At 40.1% G+C, this 26389-nt stretch overlaps 1 protein-coding gene across 4 annotated transcripts in view; it reads left to right on the top strand.

Moving 5' to 3' along the window:
• Positions 1 to 26389, top strand: part of cacna2d2a (calcium channel, voltage-dependent, alpha 2/delta subunit 2a) — a 255562-nt gene that overhangs the window by 113176 nt on the left and 115997 nt on the right. For all 4 annotated transcript variants that reach the window (XM_041783642.1, XM_041783641.1, XM_041783640.1 and 1 more), the window contains exon 4: positions 21988 to 22047. In XM_041783642.1, the coding sequence (XP_041639576.1) occupies positions 21988 to 22047 (60 nt within the window). The remainder of the gene's footprint in view (positions 1 to 21987; positions 22048 to 26389) is intronic.

The following is a 26389-nucleotide window of genomic DNA, read 5'->3' as shown; positions in this document are numbered from 1 at the left end:
GGGGGGTTATTTTTAAAAAGTTGTCCCATTTTGAAGAGTCCACACTCTGTTATCAGCCATGGCAGCTCTTGTGAATGCTGAGTGTCACCCTTCTCATTGACTATGCAGAGAATCACCTCTCTGTGGCTGAGGAGTGTCAACTGTATCAGGGCGAGCCACAGCAGACTGATCAAACATTTACACTTTCAGCCACATGTTATACGAATATAAATATGGAACCTAGCACACAAGCTAGTCATGTGCTCTGTAATGGATATGGACTGTTGTGTTTTTGTTTTTGTTTTTGTTTTTTTTTTTGTTTTTTTGTAAAACAACAAATCGACATAAAGTGTGACAGATCCATCAGGCTGTTCTTGCACCTGTATCTTTAGGCCTTTGTACACTGAGTTTTCTTTGGATCCATGTTCTGATATATATAAACTGTTGCTCACAAATCTTAAATCTAATGCATTTATTATTAGGGCTTGGCAATTTAACGCAAATTAGATTAAATCACAATATGGCCTGCTGCAATGTAGAAATAGCACAAGTTGCAATATTTCTTTAACTTGAAATGTGTCATAACACCAATTAAATAAATCCTATTTTTGCAGCTGCAGAGATTGTTTGCACATTATGCAAACATTCAAGTGTCAATTTTTTTTATAATGGTTTACAAAAATCCTCCTTTTCCTGTTTTATGTATGTTTTTCTTAATTAAAACAAGTGACATAAAAATGATAAAGTCCTCCAATAAAGCAAATGACATCAAATTTGCAATAAGAGCAAAAATTAATATTTCATTCTATCTAAAATGAAAGTCATTCCCCCAGCTGCGATCAGCTGATAGCCAACTTCACCTTCCCCACCCCAGCCGCCTCCTTTATAGCTTAAAGCTTGTTGCACCCTCATGTTTAAAATTGTGCTACTATGGATTAATTGCATCTGAAATATTTCCATTGTTTTCAATACACATTGTCATGAATGCATCTATCCATATGGAGGTTTCTAGCTATGCCCTCCCTGGAAAATCAAAGCATGCTGCTGAGCATCTTTTGAGCAGAGCCTTCTCTGCCAAGTAAAACTGCATATCCATTTTGCAATAAAATAGTTATGATGAGAGTGTTCCTGACTGATTGTAGGTTATAATATTGAATGATTATGTTAGTTAGTTAGTTAGTTAGTTAGTTAGTTAGTTTATTTGTCCCAGTAGGGAAATTGGGGTGTGACAGGAATCACAACATTTGGCAACAGCTTACAGTGTCAACACTGATACAGTGTTGAGAATAGACCCAAAAACATCAACATCACTAGAAAACACAAAACAATACACTCACAAAGAAGAGGAAAAACAATAGAAACCTTGTAGTGATGGACAGGCAGGTTGGTCTAGACCAGCTAGACCTATTTTAACTGTTCCTCATTGTTCATTTGAAAACTTGATCGCTTGTGGAACAAAAGAAAATTTGGATCTGTTTTTGGTGAACAGAGAAGCACAGTAACACCGCCTAGAGGGCAACACTGTGTCATGATCCAGGTTCTGATTTGTTAGGTGATGAGTTTTTCTAGTGTATTTCCTGTGTTTAGTTTTGATCCCTCGTGTTTTCCTTGTTCTGTGATTTCCATGTTTTTAGTTTTACATTGTACTTAGGTTTTCTAGTTTGTATGTTTCTGGTGTTTAGTTCTTAGGTGTTTCTTGTAGTCCTTGTGTTTCTGTGTATTTTGTGCCTTATGTTAGTTCATGTTCATGTTTAGTTACTCCTTGTATTTCATGTCTAGTTTATTCCTTGTTTCATGTCTAGTTTTACTCCTCGTGTTTCATGTTTAGTAATTCCCTGCTTCATGTTAGTTTTACATTCCCTGTGTTTCATGTTTAGTTAATTCCTGTGTCTCATGTTTAGTTTTACTCCCTGTGTTTCTTGTGTAGTTTATTCCCTGTGCTTCTTGTTTAGTTATTCCATGTTTATAATTACTCCCTGTGTTTCATGTTCAGTTTTCCTCCCTGTGTTTTAGTTTCCCTCCTTGTGTTTGGTTCTTTGTATCCTCCTGTGTTTCCTTTGTTCAGCTTCTAGTGTTTGGTTTTGTCATTCAGTCCTCGTGTGCTTCTTGTGTTACGTTCCATGTTTCCTGTTTTACTTTGTAGTTTGCCTTCCCTTGTGTGTGATTCTAGTTTTGCTTCCTGCCTGAGTTTCCCTCCACTGTGATTACCTTCACCAGTTCCACCTGTGTCTGATTGTCCACACCTGTCCTCCGTTGTCAATCACTCCCTGTGCATTTAAGCTCTGTGTCTCCCTGTGTCTGGGTCGGTTCATTGTAGATGTCATTCCCCGTGTTACTCCTCGTGCTTTCCTCGTGCTCCTGTGGATTTTGTTTTGTTTCTTTGATTTTGATTCCAGTGTTTTAGTTTCAAGTAAGTTTGTTTGTTTTAAATTAAATCTTCCTTAGTTTATCTGCATTTGGGTCCTTCTCTTTTTGTTTTTGGGTTTTGCCTGCCTGCCTTCTGTGACACACTGTAAATGAAGGGGCAAGGGGGTGTCTCTGATCACCATCACCCACAATGCTGGATGCCTTTTTTTAATGTTCACTGTTTATAAATGCAGTCCATATTTGTAAATGGGACGCCTGTCAGTTTGCTGGACACTGTTATAGTTTTCCTGAAGGACTTTTTCTGTGCTTCTGTTGCATTTCCAAACCAGCAGATAATGCAAAAGGACAAGACGCTCTCAATAAAAGCAGAATAAAAACATTGGAGCACTTTGCTGCTGACATTAAAAGATAAAAGTTTCCTTAAAAAGAAGAGTCTTTGCTGGGACTTTGTGGTCAGCCTTTCAGTCCATATGTCCCATCTGAGTTTGTGATCAAGCACGAGGCTGAGATACTTATATTCAGTGACAGGCTGAATAGGTTCCCTGTTAATGACAGTAGGATTTGAGGCTATTGTTTTTCTAAAATCAATACTCATCTCCTTAGTTTTGTAGGTATTTAGAAGAAGGTTTGACTTGTCACACCAGTTAAGGAAAAAATCAAGGACTGGCCCGTGGTCCTCTTCATTGTCATACAGGAGGCTCACCAGAGCTGTGTCATCTGCATATTTGATAAAGTGCCTATTTGGAAAAGTGCTGGTGCAAGAATTAGTATATAAAATAAATAACAGAGGAGATAAAACACATCCCTGAAGAGAACCTGTGCAAGTAGTCATAGAGTATGATGTGCCAACCTTAACCTGCTGAATTCTAAAACTCATAAAATCAACAATCCAAGAGACAAGACCATCTTCAAGTCAAAATTCATTAGTTAAAATGTTTGCTAAAATACTGGGCTTGATTGTGTTGAATGCAGATGAAAAGTCTACAAATATTATTGCTTGAATTTGTTGTCATACCAGAGTCTGCCAGGGCGCTCAGCTCCATTACCCTCACCTTGGCCAGAGGTGGGCCTGTGTTCAGTCAAGGGGAGTTTTAAAAAAAATAAGCATTACGGATTTCAAGCTTCTGTAAAAAAAGCCTTACATTTCTTAATTACCAACTAAAAATGAGGTAGCACTGCTTGTAATATTCCCTTTCTTTACTCTGTAACACCACGAGGTGCTCTGTCGCTTATTTGCCTTTTTACAAAGTACAATATTTAGTCTAGTAAGGAGGGCATACGCAAGAATACTTTTTTATGATTTCTAACACATCATGTGACTCAAAGCCCATTTTCACTCTAATTTAGTTGATACCTATTTTTTGAATCAGATTTCCACTGCCTGTTAGGTGTTAGTATCATGCTCTTATCTTGATGGTCACTCATGGTCTGGGGGTTTATAGCTACCAAAGGAAAGCTAGAACTTTTTTCAGACAGCTATTTTTTTTATTTTTAGGCTTTTATGCTTTTATTTTTAAGAAAGGACGGTGGATGGAATTGGAAACTGGAGTAAAGGAGCCACAGGCTTCAAATCCAGTCCACTTCAGGGCCTTCAAGGCTCCCCTCTGCACATGGGGAGTGCAGACATAACCATAAAGCTACAGGGGCCCTTTGTGTCAGCATGCTGCTTTTACCGGTGCTTGGAAAGATTTGATGTCAAGTTCACAGCAGTGGTGGACAGTTGTTTTCTGCCCTGGGCATTGTTAACACTTCACAGTTACATTTTTGTACTTAGACGAAACAAATTCAAAGCAGTGTCGCCAAGCCTCAGAAGAGGTCCTGATTTGAACCCCTCAGCCTTTTTTGTTGTCTCCTCCGTGGACCAACATAATGTGAGTGAAGTCAGACAAGAGTGTCATAAGTGAAAAGAGACATTTGGGTTGTTTTTCCGTCCTCCAGTGATGCAGATAGATGAAGCCCCCAAATTAATGCTAGTACTGGGGTAATCTTTTGATTAGTAATGGTATGGAAACAACAATGTAATGCAAATTTCTCCTCAGCCCATTTCTTGTTATTGCTCGTTATTTTCGAGGGGGAAACACTTTTATCAATAAGGTGACAACGTTTTGAGCAGGGATCAAAATCTCACTTTCTATGTGGATTTTACAAGACTTTGCACTGATTCAACTATTTTGAATCCTTATTTTACCAGGAATATACTAATATTATGTATAAGATATAATGATGAGGCCCAAAGCTGTTCCATGCTTAAGACACACAATGCTGTAATGAGTACCATTTGAGGGCAGCAGCACAAACACAAGACCTAAATACTTCATTGGATAAGTCCGGATCACTGAAGTACATCAGACATTTAGGGAACAGCATACACAAGAATTTTAATGGCCTCATTGCATTAGTTTTCTTGTTAGGGGGCGATGACGCTGAATGCTAATGAAGTGTGCGAAGTGTTAAAAATGTTGCTGTGTGCACATACTGTAGGAACACTGACTAATAGTGATTACAGAAACCTCATCACTGTGTGCTTTCATATAGCTCCTCAGTACCCTGTAGGTATTTAAATGCCAGGGCACTCAGCTCCATTACTCTCTAGTTTAAAAAGATCTCCTCTGGGAGAGATAGACAGTATTGTTGGGGGGGTTGGGGGGGAGAAGAGAGGAACAGGGAAATGGAGGCGAGATGGAGGCCGGGGAGAGAGAGAGGGTGATGAGACGAAGGGAAGTGAGAGGGATTAATTGTTCACCCAGGAGAGGACGATAACATCAGATGTTTAAAAGCCCCCACAACTAATCCTGTCATTTCTTGGACTAGAATAATGAAAATGGAGAAGTGATATCTCTTGGAGAAGTGCAAACTGTGCTAATCTGTGTGCCTGTAACCAGCACGTTTGTCATTTCTAAATGGTCGACAGATTATTGTATATTTTTGATGACGTGGTCTCATTTTCAAGTATTCTGACTGTGAAGAAATTCTTTTATTTGCAGTAGTGCTGTTTTTTTATTCCTTGAGCTTTATTATTTCCTCTGTGATTTGTTATTTGTGTAATCCTTCATTATATATTTAACATAATTTGCAATGATGGGGCTTTGGGCTTTATTTTTCCACTCCATGTAATAAAAAAAGCATTGTAAGCCCCGTCATTGTTCTCAAAAATGACCATGACAGTGCTTATGCCTGTTTTATTCTATTACCTGCAATTTGCATATTATTAACACACGAATCCTGGCAATTTAACAACCAAATATCAAATGGTTTAGATTGATTTTGAGCTGCATATTTGTATTCATCTTATTATCATAAAAAGATGCACAGACTCCTCTGGAGTTTGTTTACATGGCATATATTGTTTTGTCTGCCTTCTGTTACCGCTTTGTGTTGGAGAACCGTTGCAGAATAAATTTAGCAACACAAACAGTGAGCAAACACAGATTAAAAGAAAAGAAATGAGTAGTTTGTACTATGTTGCTGTTTGCAGGAGCTGATCTAGAGATTGGCATTAATGGCCCAGGGCCAACCTTGAAATTTGATTGGTGGCCCCAGAGGGCAAGCCCAAAACCTCTAACATTAAATGGATTTTTGGCTTTTCTAAGGTGAAGCTTCTGTTTAAATCATCTTTTCAGAGCGGTAAAATGTAGTCCTATTTCATTTTTGAGTCCTCAAGATGCTATGTTGTTTTGCTTTTTTTAAGTTACAATAATAACTTTATTAGAATAGAATATATTTCAGACAATACCAAGAAGTGAAAGCAGCAATATATAAGAATTCAGTTTTAAGTACCTAGGCACCCAGTGATGGACTCTGAGGGCCTTTTTTTTTTTTTTTTATAAATATGTGATTATTTTGAAGACTTTTTGTTACAGAATGATTATTTGTTCACTTTTTGATCACCAAAAGATGGACGAACAACTTTATACAGAAACATCTGAGTTATCATTGTTTACAGTGAATGTCTGTTGAGCTTTTTTGTTTTGTCCTTTTAATTTCATCACTATTTTAAAATTCAAATTATATTACTGAAGCACACATATTCTTAAAGCCCAGGTTGTCCTTAAAAAAGGATATTTAGACTTTTACTGTGCACCACAGGGCTAATGTTTTACAAGCTTTTTAGCACAATAAGTCCAGGTGGGATTACATTTTAAAGATGACTTACGGCTCAGTGGTTTGAACTTTTTTTTTATGAGGGACTTGACTTACTAATTTTTAAAGAAGTACTTCTCTGCTTAATCGTTCTTGTGATAGTTTTTTTTTTTTTTTTTTTTTAAACCCATCAGTCCATACCTACTCTCTCTCTGGTTTCAAACAGCCTCTGAATACTACAGCAGTGACCTTAACTAAATCATTATATTCAAATCATTTAAATTGATAAACAAGATGTCAGTCGATTAAGATAAGTTTGATCACTTTACAAGTTGTATAGCTCTTTTGTGTCACTTTATGGTGACAATAAAGAAGTGTGAGTGTTGGTTCTCTCTGTGTTACCTCATCTCCACACAGTAAGTCATATATGGAACTAACAGAGGAGAATAAAGTGCTTAGAATTACTTGTTGCAGTTGATTTAGACATTTTCTTTTAAATATAATCTATTTGTCATCATTGTCATGTACGTTGACAAGGAAAGACACATTTCTGGCCTTAGATGGGTTTATTCCTTTATTTTTAAGTCTGGGACATCATTGACTTTCTGCACCAAATAAAGCTGCTGAATATGAGACAAAGATGACACTGATATCAATAAAGACTAACATTGCATACCAGTTACCAGTTTTCAACAATCCAACAGCAACACAGCCAACTCGGCACCAGACTTGCAGCCTACTGTTTTGCAAAGTTCTTGCCAATGTTTAAAAACCAGTCCAATATTTACTGTAGTCTGGTCATTCTTGTTTTTTTCCCTCTTAACTTCCTCTGTCACTGCCCTCTTCTATCTCTTAGTTTCAACCATTGGATCAAACAGTACTGATACACCATGTCAGCACCTCTAACACTGCATGGCAGCACCTGTGCCCTATTAGACTTGAAGATGTTGTTTCCTCTTGTCTAGATCTTTGCTTGTGTTGTACCTACTCTCAGATGTGTGTCGCTTTGTACAAAAGCATCTACTAGATAACATTGTAACATAGTACTGAGATAAGCTAACTGGCTTCTTTGTTGCTGAAGGCTGGTGTGTGAGCTGGTGCTGTAAAACTATAAGCACTTCTCATAGCTGAAGCCCACTGCCTGAGTTACTCTGTGCTGAAAGCAGATGATGGGTACATGCTTGGATAATGAGGATAGACACCATTCACCAAGGTGAATGCTGTCATCGCTTTCGATCAACTTTGACACATGTCTTGCAAGGCAGAAAAGTTAAATAGTTTTGCTTTGCAGTAGATATGATGGAGATGGAAATGGTAGATAAATGTTATTGATTTGAGTGACTGCACATGTCAGTGGTAGATTCGGGCCACCCCAATCACCAAAATCTGGCTCTGCCTCTGGCTGTTTGTCAGACAACTTACCAGCTTTTTGATAGAGGTTGCAAACCATTCACTATGATGGATTACCTTAATTTTATGCAATTTTAAAGGCTCGGAGTTTATTCCACACTGAAATTAATATAAACCAGCAGCTGCCCTAAAGGTAGGAAATCAGTCAAAAAACATATGGTGTGCCTTTTCTAATCAGTTGGCAGCACGATATAGAATACACAATGTCTAGCTAATGAGCTAAAACATGCAAAATCATCTGCACGCTGTTTGAAATCCTGGCAGACACGACTCCTGATGTTCTCAGTGTGGGACCAGCTCTCTGCCCTACTTCTCTCTATGTTTGCTCTCCTATCCAAACAGTTTTCTTTTTCTCCATGACCCACACCTGCCGCTCTCTTCCACATCTCTCTCCACCTTTCCGGTCCTGCAGCTCTCGCCTTCCTCCTCCTGTCATATCTGTCACAGATGTTCAGACGCTGGTGTTGCTCTAGGCTTCAAATTTAATTTGGTTTCAATCTGCTGTAATTGCTTTGAGAGACGAGCGTGTCTGCATGTTTTTCCTCTCTTATGTCTGCTGGAATACCAGAGACTGTGTGTGTATGTGTATTACTGTAAGTGTTTATGTGTGTGTGCAAGACGAATATGACTTAAGGTGTGTACTCATGTGTGCATGTGTGTGTAAATCCTGAACAATTGCCTGGCCACGCACTGTCAATGATACACTTTGTCAAACAGCAGCTGCTGTCACTGGACTCTCTGGCACTTTGACAAGGCTTTTGTCAGACCCCGCTCACTTTCTCTTTAGAAGAGGATGCTGGGTATTCTCTAATACATCCCAAAATATCTATTCGGTAACTCATCATGACCTTTAAGTGTAATAATAACCCTGTGATAAACCCAAAATGTGTAACCACTTTCATTACTCTATCAGCAATCTAAAGTAAGAGGGAGGATGATTGAAGTAAAGGGCAAAAAGTGGACAGCACAAAATAAAGTGTTTGCCCTTGAACTGCAGACAGAGCTGTGGTGAGCTGAGGTGAAAGGGAGGTTGCTAAGCTGATGGACTCAGATAATGTTGGTGAGGCTAAGAAAACAACACCTGCCTCCTTGCTATGTTTTTATCTTTGTTTCTAGCCAACACTTATTTTGGACAGTTCAGAACCAAACTGGTCATTTCTTGTTGCATGCCCTTTTATATTTAGTTCATTATTGTATGGATGGATGGATCAATTAAAATATCAATATTTATTGACTGTCCTTTGCCAACTGTTTTTATACTGAATAGAATCATTTAATTATTATTACACTCTGATTACCACCTCTTAAATGTGAATATTTCTATTTTTTCACTCCTCATATCTTTGGACTGAGAGCAAGTTGCAACCTCTGGTGAAGCCAATGCGGCAATGCATAAACTGCTGTTTATTGAGTATCCACTTGAGGCTACATTCAAAACCAAGATATCCTAATAAAAATTTTACAATCTTAGAACCTTTTGACATTCATTGTCCATCATTGTCTGATAGATGATTATATATGCCTCTATGAATTTCTCTGTAAATCTGGTGAGACCAGAGTAAGGCCTTAAATAACTTTGGAGGAGGAGGCAAGATTTCCTTTTCCTGGTGGTTTAAATGTCTGCAGAGGTCTCTTTACCCCCAGAGTAAAGTCATTTATCTGATGAGTCTCAGTCTCACATGAGAATGTACACTATATTGACAAAAGTATTCGCTCACCTGCCTTGACTTGTGTATGAACTTAAGTGGCATCTCATTCTTAATCCATAGGGTTTGATATGACGTCAGTCCACCTTTTGCAGCTATAACAGCTTCAACTCTCCTGGGAAGGCTTTCCACAAGGTTTAGGAGTGTGTTTCTGGGAATTTTTGACCATTCTTCCAGAAGCGCATTTGTGAGGTCACACACTGATGTTGGTGGAGAAGGCCTGGCTCTTCGTCTCCGCTCTAATTCATCCCAAAGGTGTTCTATCAGGTTGAGGTCAGGACTCGGTGCAGGCCAGTCAAGTTCATCCACACCAAACTCTCTCATCCATGTCTTTATGGACCTTGCTTTGATGCACAGTCATGTTGGAACAGGAAGGGGCCATCCCCAAACTGTTTCCACAAAGTTGAGGAGCGTGGAATAGTCCTTAATCTCTTGGTATGCTGAAGCATTCAGAGTTCCTTCACTGGAACTAAGGGGCCAAGCCCAGCTCCTGAAAAACAACCCCACACTATAATCCTCCCTCCACCAAACTTAACACTTGGCACAAGGCAGTCAGACAAGTAATGTTCTCCTGGCAACCGCCAAACCCAGACTTGTCCATCAGATTGCCAGATGGAGAAGCACGATTATTCACTCCAGAGAACACATCTCCACTGCTCTTGAGTCTAGTGGCAGCAGTGGCTTGACACCACTGCATCCGATGCCTTGCATTGCACTTGGTGATGTATGGCTTGGATGCAGCTGCTCGGCCATGGAAACCCATTCCATTAATCTCTCTACACACTGTTCTTGAGCTAATTTGAAGGCCACATGAAGTTTGGAGCTCTGTAGTGATTGACTCTGCAGAAAGTTGGCGACCTCTGCGCCTCAGCATCTGCTGACCCCGCTCCGTCATTTTACGTGGCCTACCACTTCATGGCTGAGTTGCTGTCATTCCCAATCGCTTCCACTTTGTGATAATACCGCTGACAGTTGACTGTGGAGTATTTAGGAGTGAGGAAATTTACCACAAGTGGCATCCTATCACAGTACCACGCACTGAGCTCCTGAGGGCGACCCATTCTTTCGCAAATGTTTGTAGAAACAGTCTGCATGTCTAGGTGCTTGATTTTATACACCTGTGGCCATGGAAGTTATTGGAACACTTTATTTCAGTTATTTGGATGGGTGACTGAATACTTTTGGCATTGTATGACTGGTGTATTTAAAGCCTGCAGCACACATAAAGATTTCTAACATCTTAACTGATTTTTTCAGTGTGAGAGAGCCCACACATGGTGGCAAATAATCACATATTTTTTCATTTTGTTCACATAGTTTGTTGTGTAGAACAAAAAGGATCAACAGCACACCACACACTAACAGATTCTGTTCACCAACTGCTAGGATCTTTGCCAGGTCTCGTCTATCAAAACGCCAGATCTCTCAGAGTCAAACGTGACTTTATGCTTCCTGTTTCAGAAGTAAAGCTTCTTTTGTTGCCATGGCTATGTGTTTGTTTTGCTTCCTCCTTCAACCAGCTTGCTTCCTGACTGGCTATTCCTTCGTCATATGTCACAATTCTGCTCTTGTTTGCTCAGCTATCCTTGGTGCTCACTACATATGACAGGGTTTCTGATCATAAATATTGAACATGTGTAATATGCATGATCTCAAATTGTAGCTCCTCTGATCAGGTCAGAGAGGGAAAAACTCACTCGTGACACACCAGAGGATAATCTGGCAAGACAAACGTCAGAATCCAAGCCTTTGCTAACTTTGTTGAGAGGACGGGGTTCAGCCCGACAATCCGCATGATTATTGTGTGTTGGGTGGCCTGCTTAAGTTAAAGCAGCTGTATGACAAAGAAATGTTCCAGAAATAATCATGAATTTAGATAAGAAGAAGACACAAGAGACAGAGATGACTTATGTTGAGCTGTTTCATTAACATTAATTTTTTTTTACATTTTACAGGGGTGATATATACCCTGTGCTAAATTTTTAATTGAATTATTCTATATCTAACGCATTTTGATATTACCGAGTTTTTCCAAATTCTTTGCCATTTGGCTGAGGTGAGAGGGCCACTTGTGTCTTTCTCCCAACAAGTTTGTAAAGCTGAATTGCTGTGGTCTGTGGAGAGGCTCAAAAGTTTATAAATACTACTGACCTGACTTTTCCCGGCTGTTACGTTACAACAGATATTTATTTATGAATAACTAAATTACTATAAATACTGTCGATGGAAGCTGGACCAGTGTGGACATCAGCCTTGTCAACATCTAGCACCCTAAATGCTGCAGACTGACTGGTGAATGCAGCTTGGACTACAAATAAATAGTCAAATGGAAACCTGAACACACAACACGCTAAAAAAAAAAAAAAAAATCACAATTCATAAATTGTCAATTTGGACAGTCAAGATTTTGGAAAATTAAAATTTTGTTTTTTTTCTTGAACTTAATTACATTTATACCCAAAGTTAAAACTACTTTGAGAAACTTAAATTCTGTGTTAGTTTTTATTGACCCCTGTAAACAAAATAATACTTATTTACACACTGATCATGTAAACATGTAATGTCTGTCAAAGAAATTATAATAATACACATTTTTTGCTTTTAGCAATTTTAACATGGTACTGCCACAGCCGTGCTTCAGAAAATTTTTGGTGGCATCACTGACACTAAGAGCATTTTTATACAGTACTATACAAATGATGAGAAAGTTAAAGAGAGGACATCTTCTTGGCTTTCAGAAAACAATCAAACATCGCACCGTTGTCTTACAATTGTTTAGACCAGAGAACTAGTCAATAATCAAGAAAGTGATCAACAGATTAATCAACAAGGAAACGACCCAGTTGTACCACCTAAAATATAATAACTCAGCAAAATTTGTTAAAAGGATTCCAATCAAGCCCTCATCCACAGTTTTTCTTTGTTCACTTTGTTGCAGCGATACACTTCTGACCCTTTCCAACTGTGTGTTCATCCATGCTCAGCAGCTGCTCTGAACCTGCCAAAAGAAAGGGCACTGAGAACACAAACGTCTGTATAATTGATTGCATGTTGATTAGTGAGGGCTCTCTGAGCTGATTGCAAGTGTACAGTAGTACGCACATCTGAGCCGAGTGTCTGTGGGTTTCTGTGACCACTGGTGATGAAGGGTTTATAGAATCTATAAGCTCACATACCTGCTGCTGAACAACCTCTGCCTCTGTTATTGTTTGTGCGTGTGCTCTCACATTAACTATGTGTTTTGGCATTTGTGGTGTTTTTGTCAAGATGTGACACAGATGACAGATTGTTGAAGTGTACAGTGGAAGGGCACACACATCATTCTTGTTCTGTTGTGTTTGTGTCGCAGCTTGCGTGCATATATCACTCTCACCTCTGATCAAGGAGACATTTGCCCTGCATCTTGATGCCTTTCACTCTGCTCCTCCCCACTCAGCCTGCCAAGAAGGACGACAAAACATACGGGTCACTCATTCGGATATGCCACACAAACATGTATACACCTGTTCTCGTCTTTGCTGAATTAAAACCAGTCATGTGCTTTTGACTTATTTCTGTTTTTCTAAACAGTAGGTACACAATTTTCTCCAAAATCAGCTGTGAGACTGATGCCTTATGGGTTGCTAGAGAAACAAGCTGTCTGAATCTTTATTTTTTTGTAAATGGCCCCTTTAGGCTTCCTTCCTCTCCGACTCTTTGTTGTCTGACTGATGGCCAGTAGCAGCAGGAAGGGCCGGACAGCAGTTTGGGCTTGTCTCTGACTATCTGTCAAATAGCGGACAGTGAGCCAAACCAGCCAGACACTCACATGTCACTGAGCTGATCCTGGCCACATCACACACACTGCTCTGCCTGTGCACTCACTATGAGCCTCCTGCTGGACGCTGCAGGTACTACACTTGACTACCTGCGCTGCACATCAGCTTGTTATTGTCTCACGGCGAGAATCCTTCAGTGACCTTGTGTGACCTTTATGTTTTTTTTTTTTAATTTGACCTGTGTCTATCCCCACAACCTGTGTGTGCATGTGTGGCTGTGTGAGAAAATGATGTGATACAGCTGTTTATGCTATTCTTCCCAAAGGAGGTTTAATTGAATTTATAGTGGTTAATGATAATGTGCAGCACAATGGACTTTGGCTCCCTTCTGGGCTATTATGAGTCTTACACTTAGCTTTGAAGGCAGTGTGATTTAATGAGTGCAGTGCATGCTATTTTAAAGAGAATATGTCAAATGAAATAAATAATGCACCAGTAGAAGGGGTTGTTACAGAAATACTCTAGCACTTAATAGGAATTTATTAAATGCCTTCATGACATTGCTCCTAACATAACCAGATTTTGATTCTATCCATTTTATAAACTTAGAAGGGGCCTGATTAGTACACAGCAGCTTATGATCTTGGTTTATTATTTTCTCTGTAGCTCTTAAGAGCCATTATGAGTTAGTTTATCAGCTGCTCAGAGCTCCTGTATTGTTCCAAAGTAAAGACAGCTGCCTGTCTTGTCCCATTGAACTACACAGAGAAGCTGCAGCACAATGCTGCCAATCTACAGAGGAGATATGCTGTTTCTGTGAGCCTGTGTGGAGTGTAGAAAGCTGCTGTTTGATTTTTTGAAAAGCTGGCGAGTTGCTGCTGCTGCCGCTCTGGGTAGGTGACAGCTCGCGTCTTCCACATCCCTTGTCACCGTGGAAACAGCAGAGAGGAGTCAGGATTGAGTGGAGGAGAAAAGAAAGTGTTAAACATTTCCATGGGTGGGGGGGTAAAGATTATGAGGGGTGGGCGGGGGGGTAACAAAGGCAGGGATTATCTCGGCACATGCTACAATAGCACTACACACCAAGCTCTGCAAACAGGCCTGCCACAGGGTGCTGTGGATCACAGAACAAAGACAGGGTCTCCCACCCATCCATGCAGATCCTCTGTCATAGTTAGCTAATAAGGACTACAATACCCAGCTGCAAGTAGCAAAAGCAGCCGGGACGGGGAATTAAGGATCATTATTGACCCTCATTGGGGACTTTAACATTGTTTGGACACTCTGAAGAGGAGAGCCTTTTCTTATTATCTCTGTCTCCCAAATAGTGGACAGAAGTTTGTGAGAAATAAATACACGCCATAGGGGTTCAGGCTTTACCCTATATCGCTGAAAGTTCCATCCTAAGCAAAGTCAATTAAAGTGTTTTGAAGGTTTATTTCATGACTGTGGGGTTTGAATTAATACAGCCTTAAAGGAGGGAAAAAGTTTGGAGGCAGTAAAGTGAGACAGATGGAGAGAAATGGAGTACAGCATGTGATGGAAGGATAAACAGCCGAGCGAGGAGGAGCGATAAAAGGATGGTGAGAGAATGAAAGAAGGTGGCGATGGTGGAGCTGGGAGGGGGAGTGGGATGCGGCCGCAGTGGAGAGGGTATGAGGCGGAGTGAAAGTGAGTTTGTCTGTGATGTTTTAAAATTCTGGAGTGGAAAGTCCCTCCATCTGTTATTGTGGGACGGTTCTGACTCAGTGATTTCTATGATTGGCCTTAATCCCGGCCGAGTGGAGAAGACAGAATGAAGAGCTTAAAGCAGACTGCTCTCACTCTGACAGGCTCCACTGGCTGCTGCCGCTGCTGCTGCTGGAGCTTGAGGATCATGGGTATGCTCAGTTTGCTGCCCCCTAATGGACTAACTGCTGCATGACACTGCACTTGTCTGCACTACTGTAGCAGCTCTTCATACCGTGACACAGTGGTGTTATTTTGATGTGACAGGAATTTGTCAGCAGCCATAAAACAGCACTTTTCACTCAGTGTTTCAAGCTTCTCGCTAGATCTGTTATTATCATGACCTCGCTTGTCTTCAGCAACACTGCCTGCAGATGTAAAATGTCCTTCACACTTCTGTATGTGTCAGAAAAAAAACATTTTTAGTAATGCTGCATGTGGATTTTTAATTCAACAATGTGAGGAAGGCCCTTAAGAAAGTCATTCTATAATTATAGGTCTGTCTTCACAGAGCTCAGTGGCTTTCCATTTTGATTGTCACTGTCCCTAGCAGCCAATCACTGTAAAATTCACTAAGGGTCTTCCCTTGCAGTGTAAGTCGCTCTGAGAAGGTTAAGTGACCTCAGCCAGAGTCATTTCACAGTCTTTTGGTCCCCAAGGTGACTTAAGCACCACCAGAAAACTGAGCTGAGGGGGTCATTTGGAACATGTCGAGTACCTTCGATTCAGAGCTGCAATCACACATACGGACCGTGTCGTGTTTTCTCAAGTGCCCTCTCACTCAAACACACACACTGTAGGGCTAGTTTTTGGAGTGTCCCTCCAGATCACACGGACGACAATGCGGTGTGTCAAGTGCCCTTTAAGTGAACGCTCAGAGGAAGAGGCCCTAACAGGCTGCAGCAATCAAACAGGCGGCTTTGGGGTGTCAGGTTGGCGCTCATCGCAACATGACGCTGTCCGTTCCTGGTGTGCTGTCACTCCACGAGAAATAACACGACTTGGAGTGATTAAACTGCTCTTCTCTGGAACCGAGAAAAACTCAACAGTTATGAATATTAAAGATCCTAATCGTCTCATGCTGCGCTTTCTTATTTTCTTTCCATTGCCATCTTCTTGCTCTGTGAGTTCACAGCGAGGGAGCACAGCTTCTCTCCATCAGGGGTCTTGAACTTCAGCTATATGGCTATTGGACAGTTGTACCATCACCTGCACCATCATGAACCATGTTTGCATACATGATAGACTCCATTGTTTGTTGAATGAGGCTGTAGGCCTTGTGTTGGCACTTCACATGCCATGATCCATTACAGAATTGTGTTTATGGTTCCTGACCTTGCCTGAAGGCCCTATGATTAACGGCCCGGCATGTGATGCACTTCCTGTCAAGGTTACAATAGCAATAACATTAAAGGACCAGTGCGCATGGTGTTGACTCCTCTGGTGTCTTTGTGCCTATATGCTGTAGTGTTATTTGCAGTGTTGTGTGGGCCTGTACCGAGCTTATCTGTGCTGTACTGTGCTGATCTCACTATGCTCATCCAGGGCTCTAAGCTGCTTGGGCTCCAGCCACCAGCATAGATGATATATCCCTGCCCCCCTCCTTCCCACATCTCTCACTCTGATTCATTGGCTGTTTGTGTTGCCCATCCATCTGCTTCCAACACAGACGAAGGAAAGACACATGAAGACACATGGCTGTTTTGGAGCGGGTGGGGGGACTGCATTACGAGGAAGAGATAGGGTCCCTGGAGAAATTGTGGCCGACCTGAGGGAGAGGGAGGAAAAATACTGAGGGCGAGGCAGCTAGACAAACAGAGCTGGAAAAAAAGGACGTGTGGGCCACTCAGGGGGAGAGAAATGGATTTTCTAAAGGGACAAAAGTAGAGATTCTTAGTGACAGATTAAATGCTGGGTAAAAGACTGAGGCAAGGGGATGAAAGCTGACTGGATCAAAGATTGTGATAAAGTAGTTGATGGGGAAGAAAGTCAGAACATTTCTTTAGTGTAAATTATTTTTTTGGCACATTACAAACATCATATAAACAGAGATTGTGACAGAAGGAAAAATCAAATAGCTTTAATTTTCAGTCAGATCTCAAAGCAATAGAGGCAGTGAGATTATTGTCCAGCCACTGTGTTTATCCCTAATTGAAAAACGTGATGTTGATAGTTTCACCAAGAGATTACCACTGCTGCGCTGCCCTTTAGCAAGGCTGACCCCCTCTCATGAAAAGCTGCCCAATTACTTCCTTTTCTAAATGGACTCTTTGGTAATATTTTCGACGGGCTAATTAGATCTTTAATCCATTGTTTCATTTGTCTATTGTCTCATTAGGAAACAAATGGAACCTTATCGTTGTTATTTAAGGCTTGTTCAGGTGATTAAAAGCAGAATACAAAAGCAAAGGAACGCAGAGAATTTGAAATGACTCAGTGTCACAAATTTGACCTGTTATGTAAATGAATGCACACCCTTTAAAGTCCCCAAGAATCATCTTTAGGAGCACAGACTGGTCTTCTGGGTTTGCTGTATTTTTTGAGGAGCGGTTTTGCGTCTGTATGGCTGTTAATGGGAGGGTCTGTTGGGATGTGGTGGGTGGGGCTCTTAATAGAAATAGAGCAGCTTTTACTGATATGAGAGTTTATATCTTGTGTGTGTTTGGCAGATAGAAAGTCTCTAGTGGAAGGGGACTGGTTCCTTTAACAAGGCTCCATGAATGAATGAGCTGTAACTGCAGCAGGGTCTAAATACTAACCGTAATTTCAGAGCCCTGGGACTTTATGGCTGATCACTCTATTCTGGGACAGGAACAAGATCACCCCCTAGAGGCCTGGAGAAACCTAGATACTGAGGAGAAAGAGGGAGGGATGTAGTGGCTGGATGAGACTCTTCACGCTGACATAATTTCAGCTGACTTCCTATGAGAAACCTACAAACTTAAAGTGTCCTCCGAATAATCCTAGGATTCATCATGCCATAGCACAGCCATTTGAAATGGTGTTTAAATCTTTTTGGAGATGAGAACGTAAGCTTTAGTTAACATTTGACTCTAAACAACAAAGAAACATATCAGAACTCCTGAAATATCACTCTAATTGAAAATAAGGTGTCATGGGTCTTTCATGACATCTAAAAGAAGGAAACTCAGATCTAATATTTGTTAATCTGATGAAGGGGAAGCTTATAAAATAGAAGACAGAAATGTAGATTGTATGTTTGCTTGTCGGCTTGTGATTGTAGACATGTTAGGTCCTGGTAAATTACACAGTATTCAGGCCCTTTTTACTTTTTTCTCTTCGTTCATGCTGCAGCCTGATGCTACAGTAAAAAAATGCATTAATATTCTCATCAATCTACACTCAGTTCCCATAGTGACAAAGTGAAAACTCAATTTAAAAAGAAAATTGCAAGTCAATTAAAATAAAAAACTGAAATATCACATTCACATAAGTATTGAGTCCCTTTGCAAAAACCACTTGAAATTCAGCTCAGGTTCCTCCCGTTTTTCTAGATCTTTGCTGGATATTCTACACCATGATTGTAGTCCACCAGTGTGACAATTAAATTGATTGGACATGATTTGGAAAGGCACACACCTCTCTATGGAAGGTCTAACAGCTGACAGTGCAGATCAGAGCAAAAACCAAGCCATGAGGTTCAAAGGAGCTGCCTGCAGAGGGGAGAGGGGCCTCAGTAAAAGAGGCAACCAAGAACCTGATGGTCACTCTGATTGAGCTCCAGAGATCCTGTGTGGAGATGGGACAAAGTTTTAGGAGGACACCCATCACTGCAGCCCTCCACTAATCTGGGCTTTATGGCAGAGTGGGTAGATGGAAGTCTGTCCAAGTGGGCTTTCATGCATTTTGCACTTAGGAGAGGCTTGTAAAAAGTGAAGGGGGCCTGAATACGTTCTTTTTTTTTTTTTTTTTTTTTTAAATATGTGAAAAAGTGTGTTGGAATTTAAAAAAAACTGTCTTTCCACAAGGAAGGCCTTGTGGAAAATGTTAAATTCAGATCCCTTAGTCAGTTGAACTCATTCTTGATATCTTTTTGATATCTTTTTTTTTTTTTTTTTTTTTATCAGTTCAGGCCGACAACCCACATCAGATGCTCCGTCCAAACTGTAACATAGCCATCCACCACCAGTTGTCTGTGTAGCTGTTTGTAATGACTACTGCCTTGCTGCCCCAATGCTCTTTAATTTGATATAAACAAAGGCTAACTGATCGCATCAATAGAATTTCGTAGGAACATGTGGTTTAGCACTGTTTTGGTCTAGCAAACAGGACAAGTCGTCCAGTAGCTTTTTCAGGCTATAATCGCATATGGATGAAGCATCGAGTGCTGTATTCAGCACAAGAATTTGGGCATTAACCTGCAAAGTGGGGCTAGCCCTGCTAACATAAGCCACATTCTGTAATCAAGACTTGGAGCCTTACAGTTATTAAGGACCCTAAAGTAATTTTTTATTACAGTGTGAATTTGGGTTATAGAATGTGTTTACTTGACGCTAGACAATACAGTTATAGTTTACAGTTACTGGTTGTGAAATTACTTGCACATCACAATTACATCACTAGTGTCCACTAGGGGAATTGCAGGGTGATAATACAGTATATGTGTTGTATTGAGTGCTACAGTTTGTCGCCCAGGATAATCTCAGGATACAAGGATGCTGCCATCATCAATATATTGCAAGAAAGTAATATTATGATGAATCTTGATATGATCTAATTGGATAAAGAGTACTAACAGTTGTCCAGGTTATAATGTATTACTTCAGTTTGGTATCAGTTTCACTACTTATCCAGCTTTTTTAACTTCTTTTCCCTAGTTTCAACATTTTCCAGCTGTCTACCTCCTCATTAACCATTTAAACTCGATTCATGTTAGCATCATTCATGTCATAACATCCTAAAGAGTCATGGTATGGTGTATCAAATTACCTTGTTAGTTTATTTAGAGCAACATAATAAAAAAAAAAAAAAATTAAGATATGTTTTTTTTTTTTTTTTTTTTTTTACTATTCCGTTATTTATAAAATTACTGTTCGTAAGTATACCACATTATACATCACCAGAGAGCTCTGATTCCCAGAATTCTGACCATGTAAACTGTTCCAAAACAAAACCACCACAGCAGCCACAATGGATGCATTTGTCAGATCACAAACAAACAATAATAAAAATGACAGAGATCATCATTAGATGATCTCCTGTACTCTCCTGATCTTAATATTCAATCAAAAACAGTTGTGTGGCATCAGAAAGAGCTCCCACATTTTAAATCCAGTCAAGTTTTTAGTCAAAAAACATGATCAAATCTAAAAAGAACCATGGATTGGTTTTGTATGATTTCTAATTTTCCATTAGTGTTCTGAGTAGTCCACTGTATTTGCTGTATTAATGTGTTACATTTTTCAGGGCAATTGTTAGCAATTAACCTGACACGCCAGATGGATTTGTCTCAAACGTCCATCTGGAAAACTTTCAATACTAAGCGTTTGGGAAAGGGCAGAGGCTTTGAAAAATACTCGGAGTGTGATTGGATGAATGTTCTGTCTGTCACATCTTTGCATGAGTTTTGTCGTTTTTGGAAAGAAAACAACTCACTGCTGTTCTTTTTTCTTCTTTTAATGAAGAAATGTCATCAAGTTCTGATAAAATTTGCGCTTTAGCAGCATCCACGCCATAATTCCACCAGCCTCTTGTTACTGCTTGGTTACGTCACGACCCTGGCACGCCTGAAAGTACTGCCCCTTGTCGCTGGTTGGTTCTGTCACTTTCTAACTGGGCCCAAACGGTTCAGACAGGAGCTTTGCAAGATTCTCACCAGTGAGAAACATGAAACGGGCGTATCCATCTGCTTTGCAAGGTTAATTAGCAATGTCCTATAGAAAAATATCTGCAAACCTCAATCTTTAGTCTTTAGTTTAAAAAAAAAGCCTGGTCTTTTCCTCAGAAAAAAGGTGTAAAATACTAATTTTCTAATTTAGTTTTTTGTTGTTGTACTCAAAGCCAGTAGCAGCTACAGTGAGTCTTACAGCTTGGGCAGAAACATCAGTTTTAGCTTTCTAAAGACACATTGTTTGTGCTTATATCCCAAATAGTTCAACCACAGCAAAAATTTTAGTTTGCATGTTCCCGTAGAGGAGTTTTTGACTCATTTTACCCAGAACTTTTGGGGATTTCAAATTAAAATGTATGCATAAATGTGATTTTTCACTACCAGTTGTACTATGTTGATGGTTCAGTTACCCTCATGTGGTCAAACAGACTGTGTACCTTGAGCCGTATTTGCATATGACTCTGAAACTTTCTATCAGCCTGACAGGAGCTGTAGCCATGACTTTTGAATCACAGCAAACAACACCTCACCGGCTAATGTCTGTTTTTATCTACAAGTGAATATCTTGTTGGCAAACAAACGGCCACCAGGGAGATGTTTGCACAGCTTAAAAACTAACCTTCAAATGTCAAGATGAGTAAGTGTGGATTTGGACTGGGGTAGATCTACCTCAGTAACACCGATAACATTGGCCTGTTCTTTACTTCGTGTTTACATTAATTCCTGTATCTCTGCTATTGCTTACAGTAAGATGTATACAGTATTTCACACATAAACTCATCAGCAATAACTGGAAATAGTTTTCTCTTAAGAAAAACAAATACCTCCATTAAACCTTCACATAGAAGTACAGTTTACACCTCCCATTTATGTTAAAATGTGAACTTTTTACCTTTTGAGAGTGGGCAGGTTGGTCTGATATAATACAGAGGAAAGTTTTGATGGGTTTTGTGATTTGAAGCTGTACTTGTTTCTGTTGGACACAAGGTCACCATCCCCAGCCTCCCATCTGTTTGTCTGTCTCCCTCTCACTCACACAGACACACACATAAATCAATGTCCCATTGACTTCCGACACTCACACTGCTGTTTTTGTGTTTCCTTGTAGAAACTGGCCAGGGAGGCGGAGCAGCTTCAGCAGGAGCATGAATGGCAAGACGGTGTGACGGTAAAGTAGGACACCTGCTCCTCTCCCTTTGTCTCCGAGACTTCTTCATTCTTTATTTCTTATTTTCAGGAAAACTGGCCTATCTTATCTTCTGTCTTTCCCTGCCTGTTTCCCCAATTTTCTCTGTATTTAGGTGTTCCCTTATTTTACCTGTTACTCTATAATGACAATGTGATCAGCATCACAGAGACAATGTAGCAATAAAACCTTTAAATCAGGTGAAAAACACAAACCACACTATTACAGTCCACACATATGCATTGACTGCTTATATTATATTAGGGGTTGATATTTAAATGGTGATATCCAAGGGACTTGGGTCTGTTTTTCCCCCACAGTAAGTTGAACATTACCTTCTCTTCCATCTGACCTTTATAACCCGAGTGATCTGCTCTTGAAACCCCCCAAAAAGACGAAGTGGTTTTGTTTCTGTTTGTCTTTGTGTGTTTGTGCGTCTATTTGCTCCACTGATTCTCAAATTTGCAAACAATCAAATGCCCCACAAACACAAATGCATACTGATGCATGCACACATACACACACACATAATACATATATATATATATAAAGCCTAACCCAACAGATACACATGCACATTCCCTCCTGTCATATCCTCTGTCTCCAGGGAGACGAGCTCGCTGTCATGGTACACTTCCCACAAATGGATTTTTAACCCAGCGCCTCCTGGGGGATATTTGAGAAAAGGCTTTAACTGATTTAAAACGAATAATTATGAGCCCTACTTCCCTGCAAAGTCCATTTTTATTCATGGTTGCTTACACTCTGAAGCTGTAGTCTTAGGGTGGCTAGGCTGAAACCTCCCTCTCCACTGCTCCCTCTCTCCCTGCTGGTCCGAGGGCGGGAGCTGCAGTGCGGCTGTCCCTTCATCTTAGACCTGAGCAGGGTTGATGCCTGCCTCTCCCCTCGCCCGGCTCCGGTGCACTTCAATCGGATGTGTAGCCATGCAGGAAGTGGAGCTGGGGTCACGGTGACCACACACGGCACACCTGTTCATAAGAAGCCGCATCCAATATGGCATCAATATCTCCTCGTGTGGAAAAGTCAGCACTCGCTTTAATCTGCCCCGCCCCTGCCCAAAACTCTTCTCCCCATCTGTTTCTTCTCTTTCACCTCTTCTCCTGTGTGACTTTCAGTCCAGTCAACACCTTCTGCACCCCCATCACATTCATATACATTTGGTAATCTATGTCTTTAATCAGGCATGAAAACTGATTGAATATATCACATTGTTGCAAATACTGCAAATGAATCCTAATACTGCTACTTTATTAATAATGTATCACAGCTGATTTCATTTGCCTTTATAATAAGGCCAGGTAATGAATCTCAGCAGGGGCGACTATGAAACCATTAAAAAAATCTCACAAAGAGGTGGGGGTGTAGATATGCCACATCCTTGCGTGGAGATTTTTTCAGTTTGTAGATTTTTCGCTTTCCTAATTTCTCTTTGGGTGAACACTCTGCTGACTGACACTCTAATTAGATTAGGGCTGCATGCTCTTTGGGCATATTAGGAGAAATGCGTTGCATCTTAAACTAGCGGGTGGAGCAGCCTGTCAAATGAAGAGAAGAGGTGTTTGTGCATGAGAGACAGTGCGTTTTGATAGAATTCCCTGCGTGTATGTGTGTGTGTCCCAGTCCTGGGATGCTGAAGCATTATGTGTTTGTTTGTGTTTGTCTGAGAGCCGATATTTATTTGTATGTGTTTATTAACGGCAGGTTCGGTACCTGGCCCAGCCCATCTGCTCGCCTCGCCAAAATAGTGACATCATAGAAATTCAATGACACGCCTGTTCCTCACAGCGGCTGCCATCACAGCTGTTACCGTAGCAATGGGAAGATCTCAGCCTCTCTCTCACTCACACACATACACTCACTTTCATGCTTTTCTCTGCTCTAACTGCAAGACCGGTTCTCGGACCGTCCTGACTGCTGGACGTTATGGATGTCAAAATGTTGATGGTAACAACTGTTGTGGTGGTCGTCCAGGGTTTTAAATCCATTGGAATGAAATGGTCTGTGAAATAGACATTAAAGTGTTGAATTGCCATTCTCAAGGTCAGGTGCCCATCCCTCTGTGACACTCCACCATTGTGTTGGCAACAGCGTCATCCTAGGGCACTGGCGTCATTTCAGGGCTGTTTTGTGATTCTCAGAGGAACAAGACAATCAGCAAATATCCAAAACTCTTCATTGTTTTGTAAACTTACAATTGGAAGACAAAAAGCAGAATAACTTGAGCATCAGCATATAGCTTATTTCACATTTTTCTATTTGAATAAGGTTATGAAACAATCCTGGCTCTGACGGCTTTTACCAACTAGCTGAATGAGTTCATATACAATGTTTAGGAAGGGATTTAAATGTTTCTTTCCAGAGGAGAAATTGCATTTCTCTCAGTGATATGATTGCCTGGGTGTTTGCCAGTTCAGAATGCTGTACTGCTTTTAATAGTTTTCCTTCCCTGAAAACCAACAAATACTAGTGTAAGGGACTTCTTCAGCAATATCCATAGTAAGAGGCGCCATAGGGCAGCTCAGCCTAAAACCCAAATTTAAATATTAAACTGAAAAACATTTTTAACATTCAGGCATTCAAAGCACAGTAATGAAAATTCATTAATGGGCAGAAAGAAGTGATAGCAGTACACTGCCTGAGGTGAAATCGAGAGTGCACTTACACAAGGCCATGTTGCCCTGTACCATGCCAGAGCATGATTACCCCCCATTCCAAGTCCCCCACTGGACTGCAATCACACTGATCCATACCCAAGCAGGCCGGAGCATGGTTACCTCTTGTATCATGTTGTAAAACGGTATATAGCTTTCTATCAGCATGTTTACAAGAGGGACAGTCTCAGAGTCAGCACAATGGAGAACAACACAGAGAACATGACTACAGCTCTGCTAACTCTGTTATTTTGAGTGAGTTTCTTACAAGTATCTCCCTCCCACACCCTTGCATTTTATGCCAATTATATGTCATGTCCATGTTACATACCTGTGCTTGTGCTCATGATTTAGTAGGCAGGTCAAATGTGCTTGGGCACAGTTTGGGTTGCCAAGAGTGAATGTGTAACCAAACTTAATTAAGCTACTGAAGACAGACCCAGCAAAAATTCAAATTATTTACACTTAGAGTGAAACTTTCTTGACTATGTAAACTTAGGTGGAGCCAGTGAGTGGCTTACAGGGCTAAAGCCCTGAATTTTTTCTAGATGGCCAAAAATCTTTTAAGTTGATAAAAAGTCAGTTTCTGCTGAGTTTTAGGGTGGATAATTGCAAAAACAATTATATGATGATAAAAAACAGATCCCTGCTGATCACAACCTTGAAATATCTTTCATTTAGCCAAACTGACAAAATCAAACCTTTTTATAACTTCTAACATCTTATATGAACAATGCTGTGTAAAAAGAACTATTTAAAATTGTCCTTAATGGTAACTTTTCTGCATTTTTAAAAAGAAATTTTTATCTGGAAGCAACTGTTTTGTTTTTTGTGTCTTTTTTTTAAATTGATCTTTAACATGGTGGTTTCACAATGATGAGCACATTTTGTAAGCAATTAAATATTAAAATTAAGTTGTTTTAAAGGATGCTTTTTTGAAGGTGGAACTTTTCAATAGGATGTGCAAATTGTGAAAAAGCATTTTAAATTCTAAATCTACATCTGTTTGTAAGATGGCTTAAGAGTAATGTACATAACTGCCTGATGTGCAAACAAATTCTAGGTGCCCATGTTTTCAGACCCTCTGAAGTTTGGGCTAAGCCCTGGATATTTTCCTCCTTGGGCTATGCCCCTGCTATGTAAATATGGAGAAAGTAATAAAAACTAAGTTTACTTATGCTGGGATAGTTTTAGAAGTAATATAGCTAATCTGTCAAGGCTTCTTGTACTTTTTCTTTAAATTTATGATAAATGGTACAGCATTTTTTCAGGAGGCCTCCTAATATGCTAGGTTTTCTATTTAGTAGTTTGGTAGTGGATTGAACGTGGCAAACACCAGCTTAGGCTTGTGCACCATATGCCACCAGTGATACTGCCAGCTGGAACCAGCAAATGTCTATGACAAACTGTTTCACAATCACATTATGATAAAATATGATAAAAAGGTGTTCTAGTCCCTAGATTTTATTGGTTGATCCAAGACTGAAGTGTCAACAGACTTTTAAGAAAAAGAAGAGTTAGTATAAATCTGGCAGTAAGAGGATTTATTATCATAGTGAATTCTAAAATAATACAATAGTAGTTAAAATGCTTTTATTTGTGTTGCACTTTCCAAAAATAAGTAACAAAGTACTTTACCAAAGTGACAATGG

The sequence above is a fragment of the Cheilinus undulatus genome, linkage group 3 (genome assembly GCF_018320785.1).
Source record: "Cheilinus undulatus linkage group 3, ASM1832078v1, whole genome shotgun sequence".
In the NCBI taxonomy this organism is placed as follows: Eukaryota; Metazoa; Chordata; class Actinopteri; order Labriformes; family Labridae; genus Cheilinus; species Cheilinus undulatus.
This window is presented reverse-complemented; position numbering and strand designations above follow the sequence as displayed.